The 20,999-nt window shown below is 39.1% G+C and overlaps 1 protein-coding gene across 4 annotated transcripts; it reads left to right on the forward strand.

The window, feature by feature from the left end:
* The first annotated feature begins 521 nt into the window (after positions 1 to 521).
* RPP40 (ribonuclease P/MRP subunit p40) lies at positions 522 to 20,045 on the forward strand. Of its 4 annotated transcripts, XM_068931938.1 has the most exons (9): positions 522 to 4,405; positions 5,062 to 5,148; positions 6,131 to 6,275; positions 7,721 to 7,789; positions 9,200 to 9,295; positions 10,380 to 10,505; positions 13,747 to 13,945; positions 14,260 to 14,394; positions 15,851 to 20,045. In XM_068931938.1, exons 3-9 carry the CDS (start codon positions 6,170 to 6,172, stop codon positions 16,047 to 16,049), a joined length of 930 nt encoding a protein of 309 aa, XP_068788039.1. In that variant the 5' UTR covers positions 522 to 4,405; positions 5,062 to 5,148; positions 6,131 to 6,169; the 3' UTR covers positions 16,050 to 20,045. The 4 variants fall into 4 exon arrangements, with proteins under 4 accessions (XP_068788039.1, XP_068788037.1, XP_068788038.1 ...); XM_068931936.1 differs by lacking the exon at positions 5,062 to 5,148 and having other exon boundaries at positions 4,121 to 4,405; XM_009678016.2 differs by lacking the exon at positions 5,062 to 5,148 and having other exon boundaries at positions 4,201 to 4,918.
* Positions 20,046 to 20,999: the final 954 nt, after the last annotated feature.

Here is a 20,999-nt window from a genome sequence, read left to right on the forward strand (position 1 = left end):
GAAGATTTCCCATCACCATGCAATGATAAACCAAAATCTAATCCTTAGAAGGCATGTAAAGACTCTCCCTAAATATAGATCAAAAACACTTCCACTTCCCAGAAGATTGTGAGATGAATTACCCATCTAATTAATTGTCCCACTTTAGTGTCACTAGAGTGAGTGAGTGAGTGAGTGAGTGAGTGTGAGGTTTACCAGATTACAGGGTTTTTTTTGTTTAATTCTAAAAGAAACAGATTTTTTTGTTTTTAATAGTATTTAAACCAAAACCAGCAACTCAGTCCATGGTTAGCATTCAATGTTCTTCCTGGCTTGAAAAGCTTCTTTGGGGAGCAGCTTGGCAGAAGATTTGTTTGTAATCCCCTAGAAAAACAAGTCTGAGTGGGATCCCTTTTACATTCACCACTGCTCTGAACATTTGGACCTGGGTGTGTAAAAACAGCATACCAAGCTAACTATCCACAGCTTCACCATCTTTCCACTTTCCTCAATGAAAAAAGCAGTCAACACTGATCAAGTAAAATGCCATTTTTCAGTTAGTCTTAACATTACAACCTAACAGTGAGTCTTATACACTTTATTAATTTCAGATAAACATGGCATCAGGGAGATCTGTTTGTTTCTGTTTTATAAAGTACTGATTACAATGGCCAAGGCTAAAAGATTTAGACAACTTCTTTTTTTTTGTAATCAACAATATTTAAAAAGAAAAAATAGTGACTAGAAACAAAAAAATTGGGATGGAGTGTAAAATCATAAACCAAATTCAACATGCATGTGACAAACGCTTTTAAGATCTGATTGTACACAACTGTAAGTATCTTATCATGCAAAATTTTTATCACAGAAGAAGCACCAGAATGAATGTTAGGATTGCTTTTCAATAGTGAAACAATGCATGAAAGAAATAGTTGGCTTTTGCAACAAGAAATAGTCTCTGTAATGTGAAGATCAGGCTTTTCTTTCCAAATTCAGTCATTTTAAACAAAACCTGAATAAAATTTTTACTAGTTCCAGGAAATATTTTAGAGATCCTACCTTACTGTAAGCTATTACTACAGGTTGCCTCAAGGCATTTCTTTCCTCTTGACTACAGCCTGTAACTCTCTTCAAACATGTAGAGACTGAATTGCTGTAAAACTGCATTACCCAGTCTCGGGTTTGAAATTCCTAGGGAAACGGTGATAGCTTTACAGGGACTGAGTCCTTAAATTATTTAAAGTTTGAAATAACCTTTTTTTTTTTTAACAACATACAGAAACCTTACACCTAATTACTCACAAAACTGTAATAATCATTATGAAAATATCAGCATTTATGAACAATCAGCTTACATATATGTAGCCCACTGAATGGACTACTGGGTAAAACCTTCCCCTTTTTTTTTAATGTAGATCACAGTCTCCAGGGAGTTCTCTAAAACAGACACACTGTACAGTAGGATACACAACATATAAGAGAAAGAGGAAGTTAATTTTGATTATCTGATAGGTGAAGCAAACTGCCTGAACAGTGACATGAATCCTTCACCGAGCTGCAGTGAACTGTACTCTTGCCAAGATCCCTGAAATGCTATGCTGAATATGTAACTGTGCCTCTTGACTGTTACCCCTTCCCCAGCATATTTTTTTCCATATTTCTCCTCCTATTTATTTTTATCCCCAGCAGGAAGTATAAATTGTATCAGCATAAAGAAGGTCACAAAAAACAAACGAATAAAATCCACCAACAACAGCCCCACAATTCCACAGGCTGCCTTGAGTATGGATGAATTTCCTCTTTGGATCTCTGGGCTTATTGATCAGGGACTTGAACTTTTCACCCCTTTAGTAGAACAGAGGTCTTCTGATCATCACAGTGTAATGCTTGTCTGCTCACAGAGGTTTCAGCTTTTGGGTACAACAAATGACATTAATCAAGTAGTGTTTTTCCCATTAATTTTGTCATGCTTTAAATTAGAAGGCTACTGTGATTACATATGCAAGAGCCATTTCTGATTTATAATAATCCAATTATTCCAATTTGCAGAGGCAATGTAAGTGCAGAATTCAGACTTTCTCTATAAATGTTAAGCAGCCAGTGACCTCAAGATATGTACTTTAGTCTCACAAGTCAGAGGATTCAGCCACTGAGTCCAGAGCAACACTATCTTAATGATATTTTAGTAAAAAAGCAATTGGGAAGCACATACTCAGAAACGAGCGGGTCTGAATCAGCCTAGTAAGCCAGAAACACTGAACTAGTAACTTCTCAGTAATATCTTTCCTTCCATTAGGCAACTATGGTTCTGTAACACGGAGCTTGCGAAGACCAGCCTTTTCACACTGGTAGCTCTTTATAGTTATTTAGTCGACATCATAGAGACCAAAACGTTGTCAGAACACCAGAAAAGTGCGGCGTCTGCCAGAAGTGGAGCCTAGACACATGCAACACGGCAGCTTGAGCCACAACATAAATTCATCAAACTGGAAATGCATATCTAGAAAACATAAATGCAATATATTTACCCCACTCAAACAGCCAATAACTGATCAGGTAATGAACATGGGTACTTGAATTGTGGCATCAAACCACAGCAATTTGTAACCAGTGAATTAGTAAAATCATTGGAATTTGACGATTCATATCTGCATAACACTGTAGCTGTTAACCAAATGACCTTACCACAGTCTATACCTTAAAACCAATTTAGCAACTAAAACAACCTTTTTCTTTTTTACATTCAATCACCTAGAGGACCTGAGTAATCAAACTCACGTACTCCTGAACTTTAACATCAGACATAAAATCTAGAAATGACAGGTCAAGATCTTCACAGACTGAGCTTGTGATTGCTGGAACCACTGCTGTCAAACTAGTCTAAAAACTGAAGTTCAGCATTACTAGCTTGATGGGTGTTTAGTGAACAGATCTTAGACACATTTTAAGTAAACTTAAATATAGCCTTTCACAGTGCATAGAAAGAGCACAATAAATACCAAAAAAGTTGTTAGGTACCATTTACAATGAAATGAGAGAAAATAAAGTTAGGGGACCACAGAGACAATAACTCAAGTAAGAGGGGATGATGAAATTTTGGGGTATTCTTTATACAAAATACACCATGTAGACAACGATCTGAGAGAGGATGCATTGCAGGCAGTGGTCCACTCCCACTTAAGCACAGTGTTTACTAAACTGAGTAATCCTACCTAGTGTGAGCTGAAGTAAGTAGAAGACTGTACAAGACAGAAGATCTTATTTTCATGATCTTGTAAAACTGCAGATGTTATTATAAATATACTCAGAGTTCTAACGGACCCAATTTTGTCATTATAATTCAGATATTTAGTATATCTCCACAGGGTCCTGATGGCCTCGCATAGCATGTTGATAATGGACTTTCTCACATGGCTCAAACACCTGTGCAGCTTCTTGGGTTTACATATTTTCTGTATTTGTTGAGCATAGAAGAATGGAGGTTGCCCACATGAAAGTAGGTCTGACATCTTGAAGGCTGCCCAACGCCACCAGGCATACCATGACATATTTCTAGCAGTCTCCTCCTTCCGACCAAGCGTCCGTGTCCCCTAAAAACATTCCCCAGCAGGAAACACACCTGCAGGGCCAACGCATCCCCTCCTGATGCCAACGGGGTCCGCTCGCAGCCTTTGGGACTCTGCAGTACCCAAGCTGGTGAGGGGAGCAACGAACAGGTGGGAGATAGGACACAGCTTTGCTGCTGAAGGTGCTGAGGGATAGAGGAGTCGGGGGCCGGTGTCCGGTCCTCCTCGACACCGAGAAGGACGCTCCTGCGTGCAGCTGCGAGCTGCCGGCCTGGGCGAGCCACGCGTCGGTCACCGCTCCCGCTGCCAGCCAGGTGGGCGCAGGCCGGGCCTCAGCCCACCTCCCGCAGGGCCAGGCCGCAGGGCGGCTATTTTTGAAACAAATCCCTTTGTTCGAAAAGCCAAAGCGTGTGAATTTCTGCAGCCGGACTCAGGCCGGGCTTTTTCGGACACCGCCGACCCCAACCCCGCACCCCGCACCCGCCTGCGGGCGTGTGCGACTGGACAGACCCCACCGCCGCCCCGCCGCGCCGCCCCGCCCTCTGCGGCTGCGCATGCGCGCACCTCCCGCCACCGCGGGGCCGACGCAGGCGGAAGTGACCTCCTGGCACAGCTCCTCCCCCCCCGCCCCGCCCGCGCTGCGCTCGTGTGCCTTTCGGGAGGCGGGTGACGTTGCGCGGGGCCGCTGCCCCATTGGCGGCTCTTCCCGCGGCGCGCGGGCCGCGCGGAGCAGGATGTCGCTCCCGCTGCGGCGGCTCCGCCAGGCGCCGCGGCACCTGCTGGTGTGCGAGAAGAGCCACGCGCGGCACGCGCGCTCGCGCCACGCGGCGCACGTGCGGGACCACGCCTACAACTGCCGCGTGAGTGCGCGCGCGCGCGCGCTCGCCCGTCCGGGGTGGACGGGGGGGACGGTTGTTAACGGTCGCTGCCCGTGTTAACCGTCGCGGGAGCGCGTCCGGCGGCCGTTAGTGGCTCTGGGGCGCGGGGAGGAGCCCGCGGGTGAGATGGCCGCGCTGGCGCATGGTGCCCGGTAGCCCCCTTTTACTATGGGCCTTGAACAGAGCGCGGCCAGCCCACGCGGGGCTGCTAACCCACGTAGTTTTCCTGTGGTCAAAAGGCTGAGCTGCTGGAGGGCCCTCTTCCCGAAACAGTCCCTCTCCCGCAGTGAAGCCAAAACAAGCCTTAGCCCGAGCGAAGTGCTCGTGGTTGGGGTTGGTTGGTTGGTCAGAAGTGCGAGGGTGAAGTGGTGGAAGAGGTGACAAAAGTTGTGTGGGGTGAGTGCCGCCGAGAAAGTAACGTGGGTGGCTGTACCCACGAGCGTGTCTCGTCAAAGCAGTGAGGGCTGTCGTGTTTCAGCTGAAGCGTGGCTTCAGGTAAAGGACCTTGAAAATCCCTTCTCCCGTGTTTTATGCGCTTCTCCCAACGTATTGTGTAGTGTCGTTATCAACAGCTGCTTCCTCATTTTAACAACGTAACGCTGCAGTGTCCAATGTTTGCCTGCTTACTGTTGCCTTAGACTGCTGCAAGTTTCAGTCAGATCCCATCTGTGTCCTTGCCTCAGCAATTTTTTGAGTAGCTAACTAAGAAGGTTGCTAATTCGGTGGTAAGTGGCTAATCTGTCAGTTGTTACTCCTCTTGTATGTATGTGTGTGCCAAAGGAGATGCGTACCCATTTTCTGTGAGCCGTTTTGTTTTGGAAAAACTTTTTTCTAGATAAGTGTTTTTAGGGGATGAGGGCGGGGGCTCTCCTGCTAGTGCATGCTTTTTGGGATGCTTGGTACCTGCCCAGGTAGTAAGTTTGTTTGCCATGGACTTAGAAAACCTCTTGATCAGTGAAACACTTACAGCAAAGGCTTTAAACACAGTAAATGGAAATGAATGGTAGGCAATTGGACTGAAAGACTGAGTGCTGAATTTAGTAAGAACAGCTAGATGTTCATCCCTTTTGAGAATTAGTTTCCTAGTTTAAATTAGCAACCTATTACTGAAATCTTAGCCTTAACTAAGCCTTAATCTTAGCCTTTCCTTTTAAAAAAGGAAAAAGACTTTACAATTTTTATGACTATTTTGGCAATCATAAGACCATCTTCAGGTTTTTGTCTGGTGATGTCTTAAATCTGCTGACTTCTGAAGTATTTCAGAGTAGAATGTATTTATTCAAAAAGAAGTTTAAATTCCACATTGATTTTAACTTTTTAATGGAGATTACATAAATGCCTAGCATACATTCCTAATTATAACTGCGTCATGCAACAAGGGCTGAAGGAAATATTCCAAGCTAACTTCATCATGACTTGAAACAAGATCTTCTGTCAAGTCATGCCGTGTAAAATTATCTCATTGTGTAACACATCAAATGCTATTGTATAGCATGTAAAATGCAAAATCCAAATAATTTATTGCTGTACATATGGAGACTTTGTGCAGATTGTTAAATTTTGAAGATAATAACTTAATTTTTTTTCCTTATCTCATTTTGATGTAACATACTGTTCTCTTCAAAAAGAGATTTTCTTTTATATGTCTCTGTTTTCCTCTAGAACAATTTTTGGACATTACTTACATTACAAATGTGTTCCTAATAGGTGTCTTTTTTGATCCCCGAATGTGGCATACTACCTGAAATGCTGAAAAGTACGATTGCAGATGTTGGAGAGTACTATCTGGTGAGGAATTTATTGCTTCATGAATTGGTCACTCATGAATTCATTGATACTTTTGTGAAGAAAGGTAAGGAAGTAATCAAAATATGAAGAATATACAATATTACTGTATTTATCATAACACAGTAAAATGCAGTAATTATTTATTCTGAGAAGTTTTTTAAAGGAATAGAAGAAGTACTAACGAAATTGTGTATGCATTTCTTTATCTGTTTTTTTTTCCTGCTTTCTGGTGTGTCAGCATTTATTTAAACCTGATGGGTCCTTCTGTGATTATTCTGTCCCCTACCTAGTGCCTCCCTACCTCCTCTTTTCTTTTTTTGGGGAAGGGGGGAATTTTGGAATTAGCTTGAGATCCTTCTTATGCAATTTCCTTGTCATGCATATTCTGTATTCCCTCAAAAACACCTTTCAGATGCACAATTTTTTTCCTCTCTCGTTAATGTTATAATTTATTGAGTTCCTACTGAAAAATACAGCATCTCTAGTTCCCATGAAGTCAGCTCTAACCTCATGTAGCCTGACCTCTTCATTTCCCCTATTGCGTCTTAATTCTGCAAGCCAGCTGTCAAGAGTGTTTCCATGTATCCTCTCAATCGTTTACCTTCTACCTCTCATCTTTATGTAGATTCCTGCAGAAATAAGCTCCCTTCTCTCCTGATTCTCTCATAATTCAGCACAAGCCTGTGTTCCACATCTGGCAAAGCCTGGGCTTCCCTTGCAAGAGTAAAAATAGCCTCGCTTTTGTTGCTAGTGGAGCTGTAGCGGGTCATCCTTGAAAAGGAAAAGTAAAGTGGATGTGAGGAAAGATGCAGCCTTTGTCCAGCCAACTTGCTTTTATTGCATACTCACAGCACACTGTCTTCATCTATCAGGCCGCACTTATTTAGCTCAAGATAAATGTTGCTCCCTTCAGATGACTGCCAGAGAGAAAAAAAGCTTTAAAGGGAAAAGAGAGGAGATAAGAGAACATGAGGAAGGAAGAGGAAAATAAGAGATACATTACTTGCTAAAGGAAGGACTATGTTTCCTGTTTTCTTTAGTTTCATTAATAGTTTTATGGAAGCGGTACGCCATTTGTATGCCAGGTTTATAGGATCTGACTCTTGACTTATAGAAAGGGAAATCAGTTGTGGCAAATGCTACTGCACAATATATCAAGTAATGTGAGCATCTTTCACCTCATTTTTAGGTGAACTGATAGCTGAAAACTTTTTTCCATTTACAGAGTGGGAAGGGTCAAAAGTGAAAATAGTATTTTGTGTTTGGGCATTATTGTTCGTGTTATCTGTGTTACACCTCCTTTAAAATAGTGCCAATATAAGGTTTATAAAGATTCTAAAATGCCTCTTTGTTTGAGAAGGCGGACAAAAGTTAGTTGATTAAAACACAAGGATTAAGAATGATTCAAATGGTATTTGGCAGGCTTTGTTATCTTGAGGTGAGCCTCTCATGTTGTCATCTTTCTCTTGAAACTGTGTAATCTCACGGTTTTCTGTTTCACTATTAAAGGTTCATGCTACGCGCTTACCTATAACACAAAAATTGATCAAGATAATACTGCAGCTCTGCTACCAACTGGTATGTTTTTTTTTTTTAATAATACATATTGATTTTCGTCTTTTTTTCATTCGGAATGATGTAAACTGGAAAATATAGCGCCTTCTGTGCTTGTCTACTTTATTTAAAATATGCTTGAATTATTAAAATATTTTGTTTTAACATATTGTTTGATTCACACAGTTAAATTATTTTATTTCATAGAAAAGTAAGTGAAAATCAGTTATTTATAGAGTCAGATTGTCACGGCTTCAACTGTCATTGCAAATGCTACAGAGGAATATTTTTTTCCATCTCCGTTCCAACTACTTATTGCCTACCGGAACTTAAAGGCAGAATTTGTATCAAAAAAGCTTATCTTTTAATAATGTCAGTGCTATTTAGGAACTCTTGTTAACTGCTCCGTGTTCACTGTTTGAGAAATATGCAGTCTGTTAAAATGCTCTATTGTATTTCCATCAGAGTTTTACAGCAAAACTTTCTGTGATTCTCTGATTAATTTTCAGGTGAGATTTTTCATGCAAAGAAAATAATGGAGCTATTTTGAGGCTTCTGCTATATCTTCTTTATCAAAATTGGTTTAACAGCCCGCTAGTAACAGGTGCTAGTCAGGGCATCAGTAAATTCAGATTCTTCAGAGCAGGAAGTCCTTTGTGTACTGTATTTGCATAAGCCTAGCAGAATGGAAACTTAGTAGTGATTGAGTTTATATGATTTAAATATTACAAGATATATACACTTAATATGAGACAATGGTAGAATTCCTGGTGATGGCACCTTCTCACATTTTTAGCAGCAGCCTTATTTGTTTTTTTGTTATGTAGTATACCATTTCTTGTATTAACTCTGGACTCAAAAGACTGTGGTGGAGAGCTGTGTAGAAGTTCTGTACAGAGTGGCAGCTATCAGATTAAAGTCCATGAACCTGGAAGTGGGGTTAGTGATAAGCAGTTTATATGCTCTAGAACAATAAGCAAATTCTTATCTTCATTCATGTGAGCAGTTGCATTGGTGTTGGTGGAACTACTGTTTAATGTTTGGTTGTGCAGTGTATGCCTGAATGTTTACAAAATTAGGCCCTGGTGTAGTTCAGTGTTCAACAAATGATACAGCCAATGCTAGAGGACAAGCAGAGGAAGGAGTGGGGTAATAGAAACAACGTAGAACAATTAAGAATGGTAGCTGTGTGTATTTCAGGAATAATATTGCACTTTTCTTAGTGTGGTTCATAAGACATGTTTGATAACAAAGAATATTGACACTTTAAGGGTTAATCTGGTAATCCATTTAGCTGGAACCAAAGGACTCTGGATTTACATTGGTAATACCTAGTGGTCCAAAGCTAACATTGCATAAAGTATAAGGTTCTCAGAAGACTTGAAAGGGAGCTATGTTGACGATTATTTATATTAAGGCTTGTTTTCTTTATAGGAAAACTAATTCTATCAGTGGATAAGGATACTTATGAAGAGCTTGGACTGCAAGGTCGCCCTTCTCAGTATTCTGGCAAAAAAGTAATGAGACATAGTAAGTATGGTTTATGTTAACAGTACTTATTTCAGATCTGTCTGTAAAGTACCTTATTAGGATGTCAAAGTAGCCATGCTTAAACTTAACTTTTCTTAAAATTGATTATTGTCTAGGTGGTATTTTTTTCCAGATGTATTACATACAAGGACTGTGTGATGAGAAACATGAATTTTTGAAATAATAAAGTAGCTGTAAGGAAACAAGTGTGTGTGATCTTAGGGGTAGCACTATAAAAAATTTTTCCATTTTTCAAAAAGTATTGTTTATACTGGCGTGATGCAGGAGACAAGAAATTGTGTATAGTGGGTGCCGTATATATGCCTTCCGATTTAAATGAGAAAATACTAACCTAATTAAGGCAAAGCTCATAACTTGCACACTCCACAAAAAATCAGCAAAGAATATCACCCAAGTTTCCTTTTTGGGAGGGAGAATTCTATTTCGTTTGACATTTGATATGGTAGCCTTGTTATACTATGCACTGGGAAAGAAGTTATCAAACAGATGAGAACCTGTACTACTCAAGAAGTAATTGTCGATTATCTTTTGAAGAGGAAACCTGTTAGGTTCAAAAATAATTTTGGCATAACAGCATGTCATTTTGCCATTCACTTTGTCAAATAAAATGTATGATGTGATTTCCATATTGAAAATAAATGCAGCTTAAATTAGATTGGGACCAACTGATATGGAGAAACTGTTGGAAAAAGTGTTGTAGCCGTACACATGGCTTTTGGTGTTAGAAGTTTTAGCTTTTCTAGTGCTAGTAGCTTACTTGATTACTAAGTTATTTTTAAAGCCACTCTTCTGGGACTTCTGTCACTGCCTTTACAAAAGGAATCTCTCTGCAGTGGCTAGAAAGCAGTTTACAAAATGTATTAAAATCAGGATGGCAGGAAGAGAATGTTCATTTGCAAATTGAGGAGTAGTATCTGCTTAATTAAATGCTTGGTAAAAATGCTGCACGTGTCAAAAGTCACTTTTAATTCTCTCTGGTTTCTTTATGTTCATTTAATTCTTATGGTATTTAATATTAAAATTGAGTTCCATTGAGTAAAACTTGCTTTTATTTATTTTGCAGTTATAACTATTGATTTGACGGATTCCAGCTTTCATCCTGATAGTAAGAAACATAAAAGGGTGCTTTGGGCCTTGAAAGAAAAGAAACCTTTAGAATTTGACTTCCTTCTGGCTTGGTCTAATACAGGTAATAAGAACTAAAAGGAGATCTAAAATGTAACTGACATGAAATCTAAATATTTCTACTTTACTTTTCTTTTCTAATAGTTGTCAAAACATGTTTTTAGTGGAGAAAAAATTAGATCAAAGTTTGTTTGGGTGGGCTTTTGGCTTTTTTTTGTTTTGTTTTGGTTGGGGGACGTGTGTATGTGTAACTTCCTTATATAGCAGTTTCAGTTCAGGAAGGTGGTAGTGATTCATGGGAGTTACGTTAGCCGTTTGCTTTCCGTGTCTTTCTGTAGGACAGACTTTCTGGCCAAATTTTGCCTCTTTGATAGCGCTGCCTCTGCTTTATAAATCTGTGGCATGTGTAATTAATGTACAGTTTTTTTAAGCTTTATTAATACATATGTGGTATGGTATTTGTTGTAGTGTTGCCAAAGTAGAGATGCACCAAGGTGGGGAACTTTGCGCTTCAGCAGTAGCTGTACGATATGTACAAAATTCCCATTTCTATCAGGTGCTGTGTTTACTAATGCAGACAATATGTCTTGTTTTTTCATTTTGTTCTCAAGCACTTAGTTGAGATTGGAGCAGAGTGAGTTTCTTGTTATAAGAAATTGTATCATCTTAAATCATCTCTTTCTTCTAGCGTTCAGGTATCTGCTGTTTTCTGATGACATTGATTTTTTTTTTTTTTTTTTGCTGGGTTTATGTATTGCTTTTCTTCTGAAAGTTGGTTTCCAAAGTCCTCAGTTGCTTGTATTACCTCAAAACAGGCTGTATCGAGGGATATGTAGCATTGACAGAAACTGCAAGAGTCTCTGCCATTGTATTTGCTCATCGGAGCTGTGTAGCTTTTAGTGTGGTTTTGCTTTGAGCCTTGGACCCCCTAAGAAGTCTCTACTCTAGTGAAAAGAGATGTTAGAGAGGTCCCTAGGTATGCTTTCCCTTCTACTCTTTACATTCTTGCTGGTTTCTGACTCTGCAAGACCAAGTCTGAGAGAGAGTTACTGATTTGAGAAAACAAAAATGCTTACACGCTCCTTTAGCACTGTCCCGTGTTTCATTTGAGTCCTTCATGTTTCCCTCCTTCCCCTTTTCTTCTTAAGAACTACTTGTATGACAAGGATTCTTCCCTGTGTGTGATACAGAAGAATTTTAAAGGCTTGCATTTCCCACTCTTGTCTTCCCCTTCAGGAAAGGGTCACAGTAAAGACTCTTGCTACCATAAATGGTGACATAAATTCAACTAAGGTAGCGCAGAGATCTGAAGGCTCAGCTTGTTTGGATTTATTGACTCTGGACAGAGAGCAAAATGCTTCTAGGGCTGGTATGCTTATATTTGTATATATATAGTGTAACAGTAATCAGGAAGAATAGCCTTCCTTTTCTTTTGTTTCTTACCATCCAAAAAACTTCAGTTCGATCATCTCCTGAATATAGAGTTAAATCTAAATGGTTTTTTGCACAGGAATCTAGTGCTCATAACATGTGAAAGACTCTTAGTTCCTTACTACTGCCTAAAATAAAATCTTTGTAATAGATTTTTATTAATAGATATGAGGCATCGTGTAGATTTTGCTGGAAGGGGAAGGGAGGGCTATGTTTCCTCTGGAGAATCCTCGTCCTCCATGAATGTTCTACTTGCAGTCTTTGTGCTGATAACCGGTGTATTTTGCCGTGGCCAGCTCTGCTGCAAACTCGTAAACATTCAGTGCCATTTTCCAAAAGCAAGGTTTTTCTGTTTTCATATTCCTTTTTTTTTTTTTTTTTTTTTGCTTTGTGGTTCTGGCACTGAGAGGAACAGAAAAGGGGAACATGAAATGTCTCATGTCTATAATGACACATGGAAAACAATCTTTTTCTTTTCTTTTTGCTGTAATTTCTATGGCAATTTTAAATGTTTTTTGACTGAAAGTCACTGGCCTCCAAGAAAACTTTGACAGTGTGCCTGGTTTGTTGTTGACAGGGGAAGCTACGCCATAGCTAGAGGAATCGTTGGGTTGAAATCTTGGCTGTAGTCTTTGGGATTTCCTGAAGTTACGACTATAGCTGAGGCTCCCATTTAGAATGGACATTTGTAGTTTATGTATAAATTTTTACATGTGACTAAGAATTCTGAGGAAATATTAGACATTCTGTGAGCCTATTAGTCTAACGAAGGCCTGTAGGAAGCACAGTCCGAGAGAGGATCATTTATTCCAGCATTTTGCAGACTTAAAACAAAACCAAAAAAATAAATTAGCAAGAGTTCAGTAGCTGCCTCTTTTTGTCCCTGCACCCTTCTGCGCTTCAACAGCCTTTTCTGAAGGAACACTAAAAAGGCTCAGCTTAGCCCTTCTTTTCCTGTTCCCCCAAATGATTGTCCATTGGAGGATAGGTATGGCTGATGGAATTTAGGCAGTTCATAACTTTTGGTAGTTGGCACTGGATATTGTATCCTACAGTCATTCTGTCCTGTTCTTGAATTTCATTTGTTTGTACTTGTCCTTGCAATGGTAATTTGAATGCTTTTCTGGACTTCCGGCTTCTCATGAGTAAGGAGCTATTTCTTGGTAGTGAGCTGTTGCTATTTTAAGAAAATGTGGTACTTTATCTGGAATTTCAAGTTCAGAAGAATTAATTTTACATCAGTCACCTTACTGCTTCAAAAAGGCATTTGGTTAATATCTCTTAATTTACAAGGTGTTTACTTCCAAGTGTAGATTAGGTCTTTATAGTTTGAGCATTATACAGGCAAGCGGACCAGATTTGGTCGTAGCTATGCATGTAGCAAGGTTATTGCATCTCATCCTTGATCTGATTTTTATCTGCCATTTTGGGTTACTTAATAGAGGTAGAAGAGGCTTGACCTTTCCCACAGATCTGTCATGGTACGTCTAACTACTATAATCCATACTGTGTTTGAGGTTGTCCCACTTTGTTTTTTTTTTTCCTTTCCCCCCCCCTTTTTTTTTACTTGCCCAGTTAAAATGCTTGAATTTTCTATTGACAGATCTGTTTCTTTACATGCCAGTTAAACAGTACTTTTACTGAGTTATAGTAAGTTGCTGGATCTTGATCTAAATCTCACTTTCAAGCAAATAAGGAAAATGACATTTCTATGGCTTTTATAAAAGATAGATAACAACATGTAAGCAGTTTTACTTGCAGTTTAACATTGCACTCTGTATTTTCCTAGCAAATACACATATAAAGGTTTCACATATTCAGTAATCCCTTTGTGCTGTAGTTTTGTAACAGCTTTGTGATGTTGTGTTGTTAAGGTGCAGAGGGATCAACATTGATGTCATACTTTCCCAAAAACCAAATACAGGCTCTGAAGCCAAAAATAACATTCAGCACATTAAGAGACTTGCAGTGTCCAGTGTTACAAAGTAACGAATTACAAGGAAAGCCAGAAGAATCATGCAGTACAGAGGAACTGTTTGAATGGTTAGGGGCTGTCTTCAATCAAGTTAGCTTGTAAGTATCTGAACTTGTTTGCTCTTAAAATATATTTTAAGTAAGGAAAGCCACGATTTTTTTTAAGTAAGAAAATACATATTTCTGTAAGTGGGATGCCTGATAAGCACTTGCATGCTTGTTTAATAGTCTTGAATAACTTATCTGTATTTTTGGAGATACCCATGACATCTGAATTGCTTAGGTATTGATTTAGATGATATACAGATACTATTTGCTTGGTACTAGTTAGAGTTAGGAAGACTTTCTGTAGAAGACCTAAAGTATTTTTATTTCAGCTTTCTTTTCTTTTTTTTTTTTTTTTTTTCCTCCAGAGACAACAAATCTTCTAGTTTTTTATCAACCTACTGCTGTCCTCAGCCAAATACAATAGTGGAACAAGCTTTTTTGTGCACAATCACAGGGTTCATAATTCCTGAGAAGATAATTCAGTTGTTGGAGAAACTGTGGTAAGGGTTGGCAGCAGTACATGATTAAAACATTTGTACTTTCTATAAAGTTTTTAATTTTTAGAGTCGCTTTTTTCAATGGTGCTGCTGGAGAGTAACACAAAAATACACAAAGTGAAGACACTTTTTAATTAGGAAATGAGCAGGAAGCTTAACAATGGTATAAAAAGCAATAAATAATTTTGGATACTTCAAATTTGAGAATGTATACCCTGTATTCTAATACTGACTTTGCTTTTAATCTTAATTTCTGAGAACCAGTGGCTTCACTGAGCTCCCACGTCTCTCAGATTTCCATTGGCTATGAAAGTCAGGCACCCTGAAACACTCTTGATTTAGCACTTTTAACTGTTGATGAACAATATGATTGGAATCCTTTATGGTACCAAAAAGTGTGTCACATGGTTATTGTGGTGTTATGCTAAATTAAGTTATAATGGTATCTTTTGTGTCAAGGGGTATAACAGGGCATTGAATAGTGATGAACAGGGTATCTGTGGTTCCAACTGAATACCGAAGTGCGTGGTACTAGTTTATTGTAGATCGTTGTGATATCTGCCTGTGTCATACGTTAGTGTTTCTGCCACTAATAGCAAATTCTGGAAGCTCCTGGCTCTATGTGTAAGACAGCTTTTGCAGTGACTGGTGACTAACAGTCCCAGCACTGACAAACGACAGTATTGCTGTTGCTTTATCTGGAATATCGCTGGTGCTCCTCTGAGCAATTTTCGAATCTCATAGTGAAAGCCTCTTTTGGCTAGGGTTAGAACACAGAGATCCTTGACTTTTAGTCTTGCCTGGTTTGGATTATTTGTTAATCCTTTTCCTTTCTGATGGTAAAAGTGTTTGTATCTAGCATAGTCTGACTGTGTTTCTTCCTTCTGTGTCTTTTTTGCCTGATAGTGACCATTCTCAGAAAATGTTTATTTTCTGAAAAATGACAGAATGTCTTAGGAAATTCAGAACTGGTAGTTTACAATTTATAATTATTTGTAATTAAGTTACAACTTGCAGTTTTACCTGTCAAAAAGTATGGTAGGAATACTAAAGAGTCAATCCCATTTCATTTCCTAGTATCTTCTGGTAGAGTATTTTCTTTTGAATTTATTTATTATGTACTAAAGCACTTTTAAAATGTTAAATTCTTTAAAATAGGTAGTCCAATTAGTACTTTAACTTTACACTTCATTTTTACCCTCTATTAATCCTGGAACATGAGCTGAAAAACGATGCCCCTTTGGGCTTTTCAGTTGTATCTTTTAAAATAATGCATCCAGTGAAGCATCTATGTAATGACTTTAGTAGGCATCTGCCACAGCCTAAATCATTTTTTTTAACTCCTGTAATTAAAAATTTTCACTAAATGCCTGTGCCTTTGATTTTATTCTTTGCTGTACATTTGCAAATACTGTCTGTTCTGTTACAATTATTGATTAGCTTGTTTTCTTTTTTGCAGCTGCTATTTTGATGAACCAAAACTGGCACACTGGCTGACCTTAACTGTGCATGGCTTTGCAGACAGCCCTGTTTCCTGGAGAGAAAGCGAACATGGTTTTCACAAGGGAGGAGAAAACTTGTACAACTTTGTTGTTTTTAGAAACCTGGACTATTGGCTTCAGATGGCTGTAGGAACAAATGACGCTTGTCCTCCATGAAGCTCTGTCTACAGAAAAAGCATTCTAATAATTCCATGTTATTGTGTAGAAGCCTAGTAAGATACTTTTTTATAAAATGTATGGAATAATAAGTACTACAAGGATGTGTATATTTTTTCTGTTACTTATAGCTCTTTAAAGGTGACCTACAATGAAATGAATAGATTTTTATTTCTTAATAGCCATACAATGCCTTCTGAAAGATCACAATATTAGCTTTTAAGAAGATTTTTGGAAAGTTTAAGTTGTTCTCAGGAATTGACTAGAGGTAGTATTTCTTTTTGTCTGGGTGTCATTTTAGAAGTTGGAAGTTATGTTTCCAGATTTTTAGCTAAAATACTTGGGAGAGAAGCTCACTTTAGGACTTACTGTTTTCATACTTTACATTAAAGATCTGTAAAAACTTTTAAGTCACGTTTAAGACATTTCAGCCTACCTGCTGGTTTAAAAAAAAAAAAAAAAAGCGTCCTCCATAATTTGGGAGGGGAAAGGAGGAGAGGGGAAGTGAGAAGGGAGGGTGTGTAAGAGTGGGAGGAGCACCCATTGAACATGGCAAAAGCAAAGGCAACAGACCTGCTTTGTTTTTGTAGATCACTATTACCATAAAGAAGAAATTGATTTTTAGCAGTGATATAAAAGAATCTTCCTCACTTTTTAATCAACAGCCTTCCTACACAGACACATACACCCTACATCTCTACTTTTAAAAGCAGCTTGCGATTCTTGCTTGCAGGGCAACTTGAGGAGCTAAAACTTCATCAGTTATTGGAAGGTGCTTACACTTTGGGAAGAACATGATGGACCTACCCTCAAGGAGTCCAGTTGAAGTGAAACAGCTCTCTTTAAAGATAAGCAGTTGTCCTAAGAGCATAGGCGGTGCTCAAGAAATCAGTTTAACTTTTGCTGAGGTCCATGGAACTATTTTTTTTGTTTTATGGAGAGGGTATGTATCATTAAAGTATCAATGCAGTACTACAATAGAAGCTGTTCACTTGCTAGCTGGAGAGATTGGTAGCAGAAGTTAGGGCGTAGCTGTAGTGGAAACAGTAAGATCTGCCATCAGAATAAGCAGCACAGAAAGGAGAGAGCTCACTGGAAGGAGTTAAGTAATTTATTTATTTATTTATTGCTTCTATTTAGTGAGAAGAATCATCCTGGATGATTTACTGGATGGTATTTTGTGTTTGTCATGCACCTCCAGTAAACCTAATCCCTTTTGCTCGAGTTCTATTATATGTTTCACAAACATGCAACTCTAACAAACCAGCAAACAGTTTTCTAAATAACTGCATTGTTTTTCAAAATTATCCCACCATGATGTGTTTCTAATGGGTTACTAGGAATAGAAGTGCCATCTTGTCACACATACAGATATGCACTCACACAGGAGATCACGAATTGAACAGAGGAAAAGAATTTGGGAAAATGTTTGACTTAACGCTTGACTAGTAAATATTTAACATGGCTGGCTCAGACATTACTGTATGTTTCATGACTATGCATCGGTGCAAATTGCTTCAGTTGCTGGCTAAAGTCTGCTTTTGAAAGTCTCTCGTGAGAGATTATGCCACATTTCTGCCTTCACAAAAGAGGTTTTAGTAAGCAGAAGTGTTTTCCTTTTTCCTCTTGATCTTAAAAGCTTGACTTTCTGGGAAGTTAAACCTGCAGCAAAAGTAATAATATAAAGTTAAAAATCTAAATCTTTATGAAAAGTTGGATAATGGGAAGTATTTGTAAGCGAATGTTGTCATCTTTCTGTCATATTCTGATAAACTGATTTTTTTTTTTCCCTCAAGCAAAAATGGGAATGCTCACTTGTTCTGAAAAGCTGATACTTAACCTGCTTTACCACCACAATCTCACACAACTGAAAAGTGTATTGCATATTATTTTAAAAAAAGATTACCTTCTGAAACTAAAAATCATAGATCAGTGGGTTAATTTCCCATATTAACTGAGAGAAAGGCCTAAAGTCTTAGGCATGTGCTTCATAGTACTCCCAGCAGGAGCACAGCTGCTTTTGGCCTTAGCTCTCAAACAATGCAGTATGACCAGGTGAAATGAGTTTTCTAAGAGGGATCCAGTTACATAGCACTTTAGGATAGTTGATGAGGTAGCTGTTGCAGAAGTGTTAGTGGATAAACTGTAATAGCCTCATTGAGAAGTCTCTGGAAGGAAAGAAGCTCAGAAACAGACTATTAGTTTTCCTCAGCATGTGCGTATTGAGATGAGTCTTTTATGGATATCTTGTCAGATTGGCCAGCAGTTCCCTCTGCCTCCTATGTATGTAAGTGAAGGACTGTACAAATGTTTCTCAAAGCTCAGTGTAGTAGGCAGAGTCATTTGGGCATACTGCTTCCTGCAATTCCTAGTCCTCTTCAGGTGGTCATTTTGAATGGCTTTTCTAACTACGGAAGGGATGAAAATACTGTACTAGGTCTGAATCCTGTAACTTAAATTTGAAATGCTGAGTTTATTAGCTTTTTTCCTGTTTTTTTTTTTTTTAAGCCTGTAGGAAGTATCATTGAAAATCACGTCCACTTAACAGTGACTGCTGTTGGCCTGCTCTTAGGCTCTGTGAGATGATACTGCATTAACTAGATCCTTGCTTTCCTAGCAGGGTCCTAGGTCTGCCTGTCTCAGGAGACAGGGTTTTCTGTGCTTACTGGGCCTTGTTGCACAGTAGAGAAACTCAGTGTAAGTGGAACTGGCCACCTGCACATCGCTGTGACCTGAGTAAAGATGACTGGGGGCTAGCAGCCTGTTTCCTACTGTCTGTAGGGGCAGATTGAATACTTTGGGGAGGATACGTGTCTTCCTTGCCCTGGAAATTCTCAAAGATGGGTTAGTCTCTCCCTGGAGAAAGGAATACAGAGTCATTGCTGACAGGCTTGGGGGAATGGATTGAAGGAAAGAGCTGGGAATGGGCCAGGTGAGTAGTAGTTCAAGGAAGAACTGGACAGGTACATGAGGTGTAATCAAGTTTTGCGTGAGAATGGAAGACGGCTGCTGGTGGTGTTCTCACCCTTTGTGTCTGACTGAGGAAGGGCAGGAAAATCCAAAGGCTTCTTGAGAGCTGTAAATGTAATGGAGAGCAGCTGCGCTCCAGCTGCTTCTGAGATCAAAGGGCTGAGAAGTTTGGCCTCTGGGGAGTGTTTTATCTAACATGGGGAAGGAGAGCCAAATATTTGAATAGGAAGACATTCCTTCGTCTTCCAGCTTGGGTTACATGAGGAGTAGAGGTTTTTATTGTCTTGGTATCTGGACAGAGTGATAAGACGCTCCTTGAGAGCTAGGGAGCCAATGCTCTGCTTTAACCTCCACCCTTTGCTGAGCTGTGCCTGCCTTCCTCTCATCTGCTGGAAGGAAAGGGAATTTTAGTGGGGGTTTACTGGGGGATATTGGAATGAACTGGGAATGGGCCACAAAGATCATGTACTTCCTTCGTGTCCCATATTTGAATAAGTGGTTATATGCATTCAGAAACTGGTGGGTGTGGAACAAATGAAAAACAAGCTCTCTTGGTGGTAATGCGTAGATAAAAGCTGAGGCAGTTGGATAACGTGTCATGCAAAGTCATTCTAAGTAGAATATATTTGCTTTTTCATTTAGCCTTTGCAAATGCTAACTGAGTCAGGAACCTCTCTGGAGAACTAAAGGTATGTGTGACTGATAATGGCAGGAACGTGAGTTAATTTTGGTGATACTGTTCTGTGTGAAGAAGGTAATGTTAACATGGGGGATCTAAGAAAATTAGAGATAAGGGTGTGAACAAGAATTTTCACTGTCAGGTTCTAGAGATGTGGTGGTGGTAGAGCGAAAGCAGCAAGATTTGGCATGGCTTATATCTGGGGAATGCAGGAGCGACAAGAATGAATACTAACCTAAAGCTGCTTGAAAGGGAGGTGATAGGGCTTAATGGTAGTGGAAGCATGAGCTTTGTTTTGGCTGTAGTGTGCTGTGGTTTATGAAGAAATATCCATTTTGGAGAGGCTAGCCAAGCTGTAAAGTCAGATGTCTGGAAAAAGGTCAACAAAAAACAGGTTCATAGTTCATTGGCCTGGGGATTGCATAGAAATCAGGGGAGTGAGTTTACGCAAAGATAGGTTTGTCTGAAATAATTTGCATGCTTTTATTTTTCCTGCTATAGGCTGCCTCTTCTTGGCTTATCTGTAAAATTTCTCAGAGTGTTCCAGAACTACCAAAGATTTAGAACTGTCTTGAGATAGGTTGGCTGATGATGATATTACTTTTAGTTGCAATTAGCACTTGGACTGCTCATGCAACACTGCAGAGCCAGTTTAGGGTTTTGTACCTGTAAAGAGAGAGCCCCTGCTACAAAAATACAGCAAAATAAATATGTAAAGCAGACAAAAAGTAGAAAGGAGAATGAGGACTCTGAGGAGTGATTCACCCCCATGACCACTGCTAAGCCATGTAGCAAATTGGTATCTGCTCTGGGATTAGAATGAAGACTCATTATAGTCAGTCCAGCACTCTAGTTCCTAGATGGTAGTTCCTCTGATGAATAAATATTAATGTGTGCAATTGGTTCTGTTTTTAACCATTTCTTTATGTGGTAGCTATACTGGAATATGCTTGAAGTGTTTTAATCATTTTTATACACAGAATTAGAGCTTAAAGAGTAAATCAGAGAATAATTCAATTAGTGGATTATTAAGCAAACTTCTGAATTAACAAGAATTTCAGAAATAACTGTTATAAATTGAGGCAATTCTTTATGGATCATCGTATTTGTTTTAATATGGCCATATACAGGAGCAAGGAGGGGGAGCAAAACTGACAAGCAATTTTCATTTTCCAGAGAGCAGAGTGCCTTGGCTGTGCCAAGTTTCTTTTATCTAGCTTTATTAGAACTGTTAAGTGGACTTTATTTATTTGGACGTGAGTTGTTTTACTTAGACAATTAAAGAATAGCCTAAGCACTGG

Source organism: Struthio camelus, chromosome 2 (assembly GCF_040807025.1).
Source record: "Struthio camelus isolate bStrCam1 chromosome 2, bStrCam1.hap1, whole genome shotgun sequence".
In the NCBI taxonomy this organism is placed as follows: domain Eukaryota; kingdom Metazoa; phylum Chordata; class Aves; order Struthioniformes; family Struthionidae; genus Struthio; species Struthio camelus.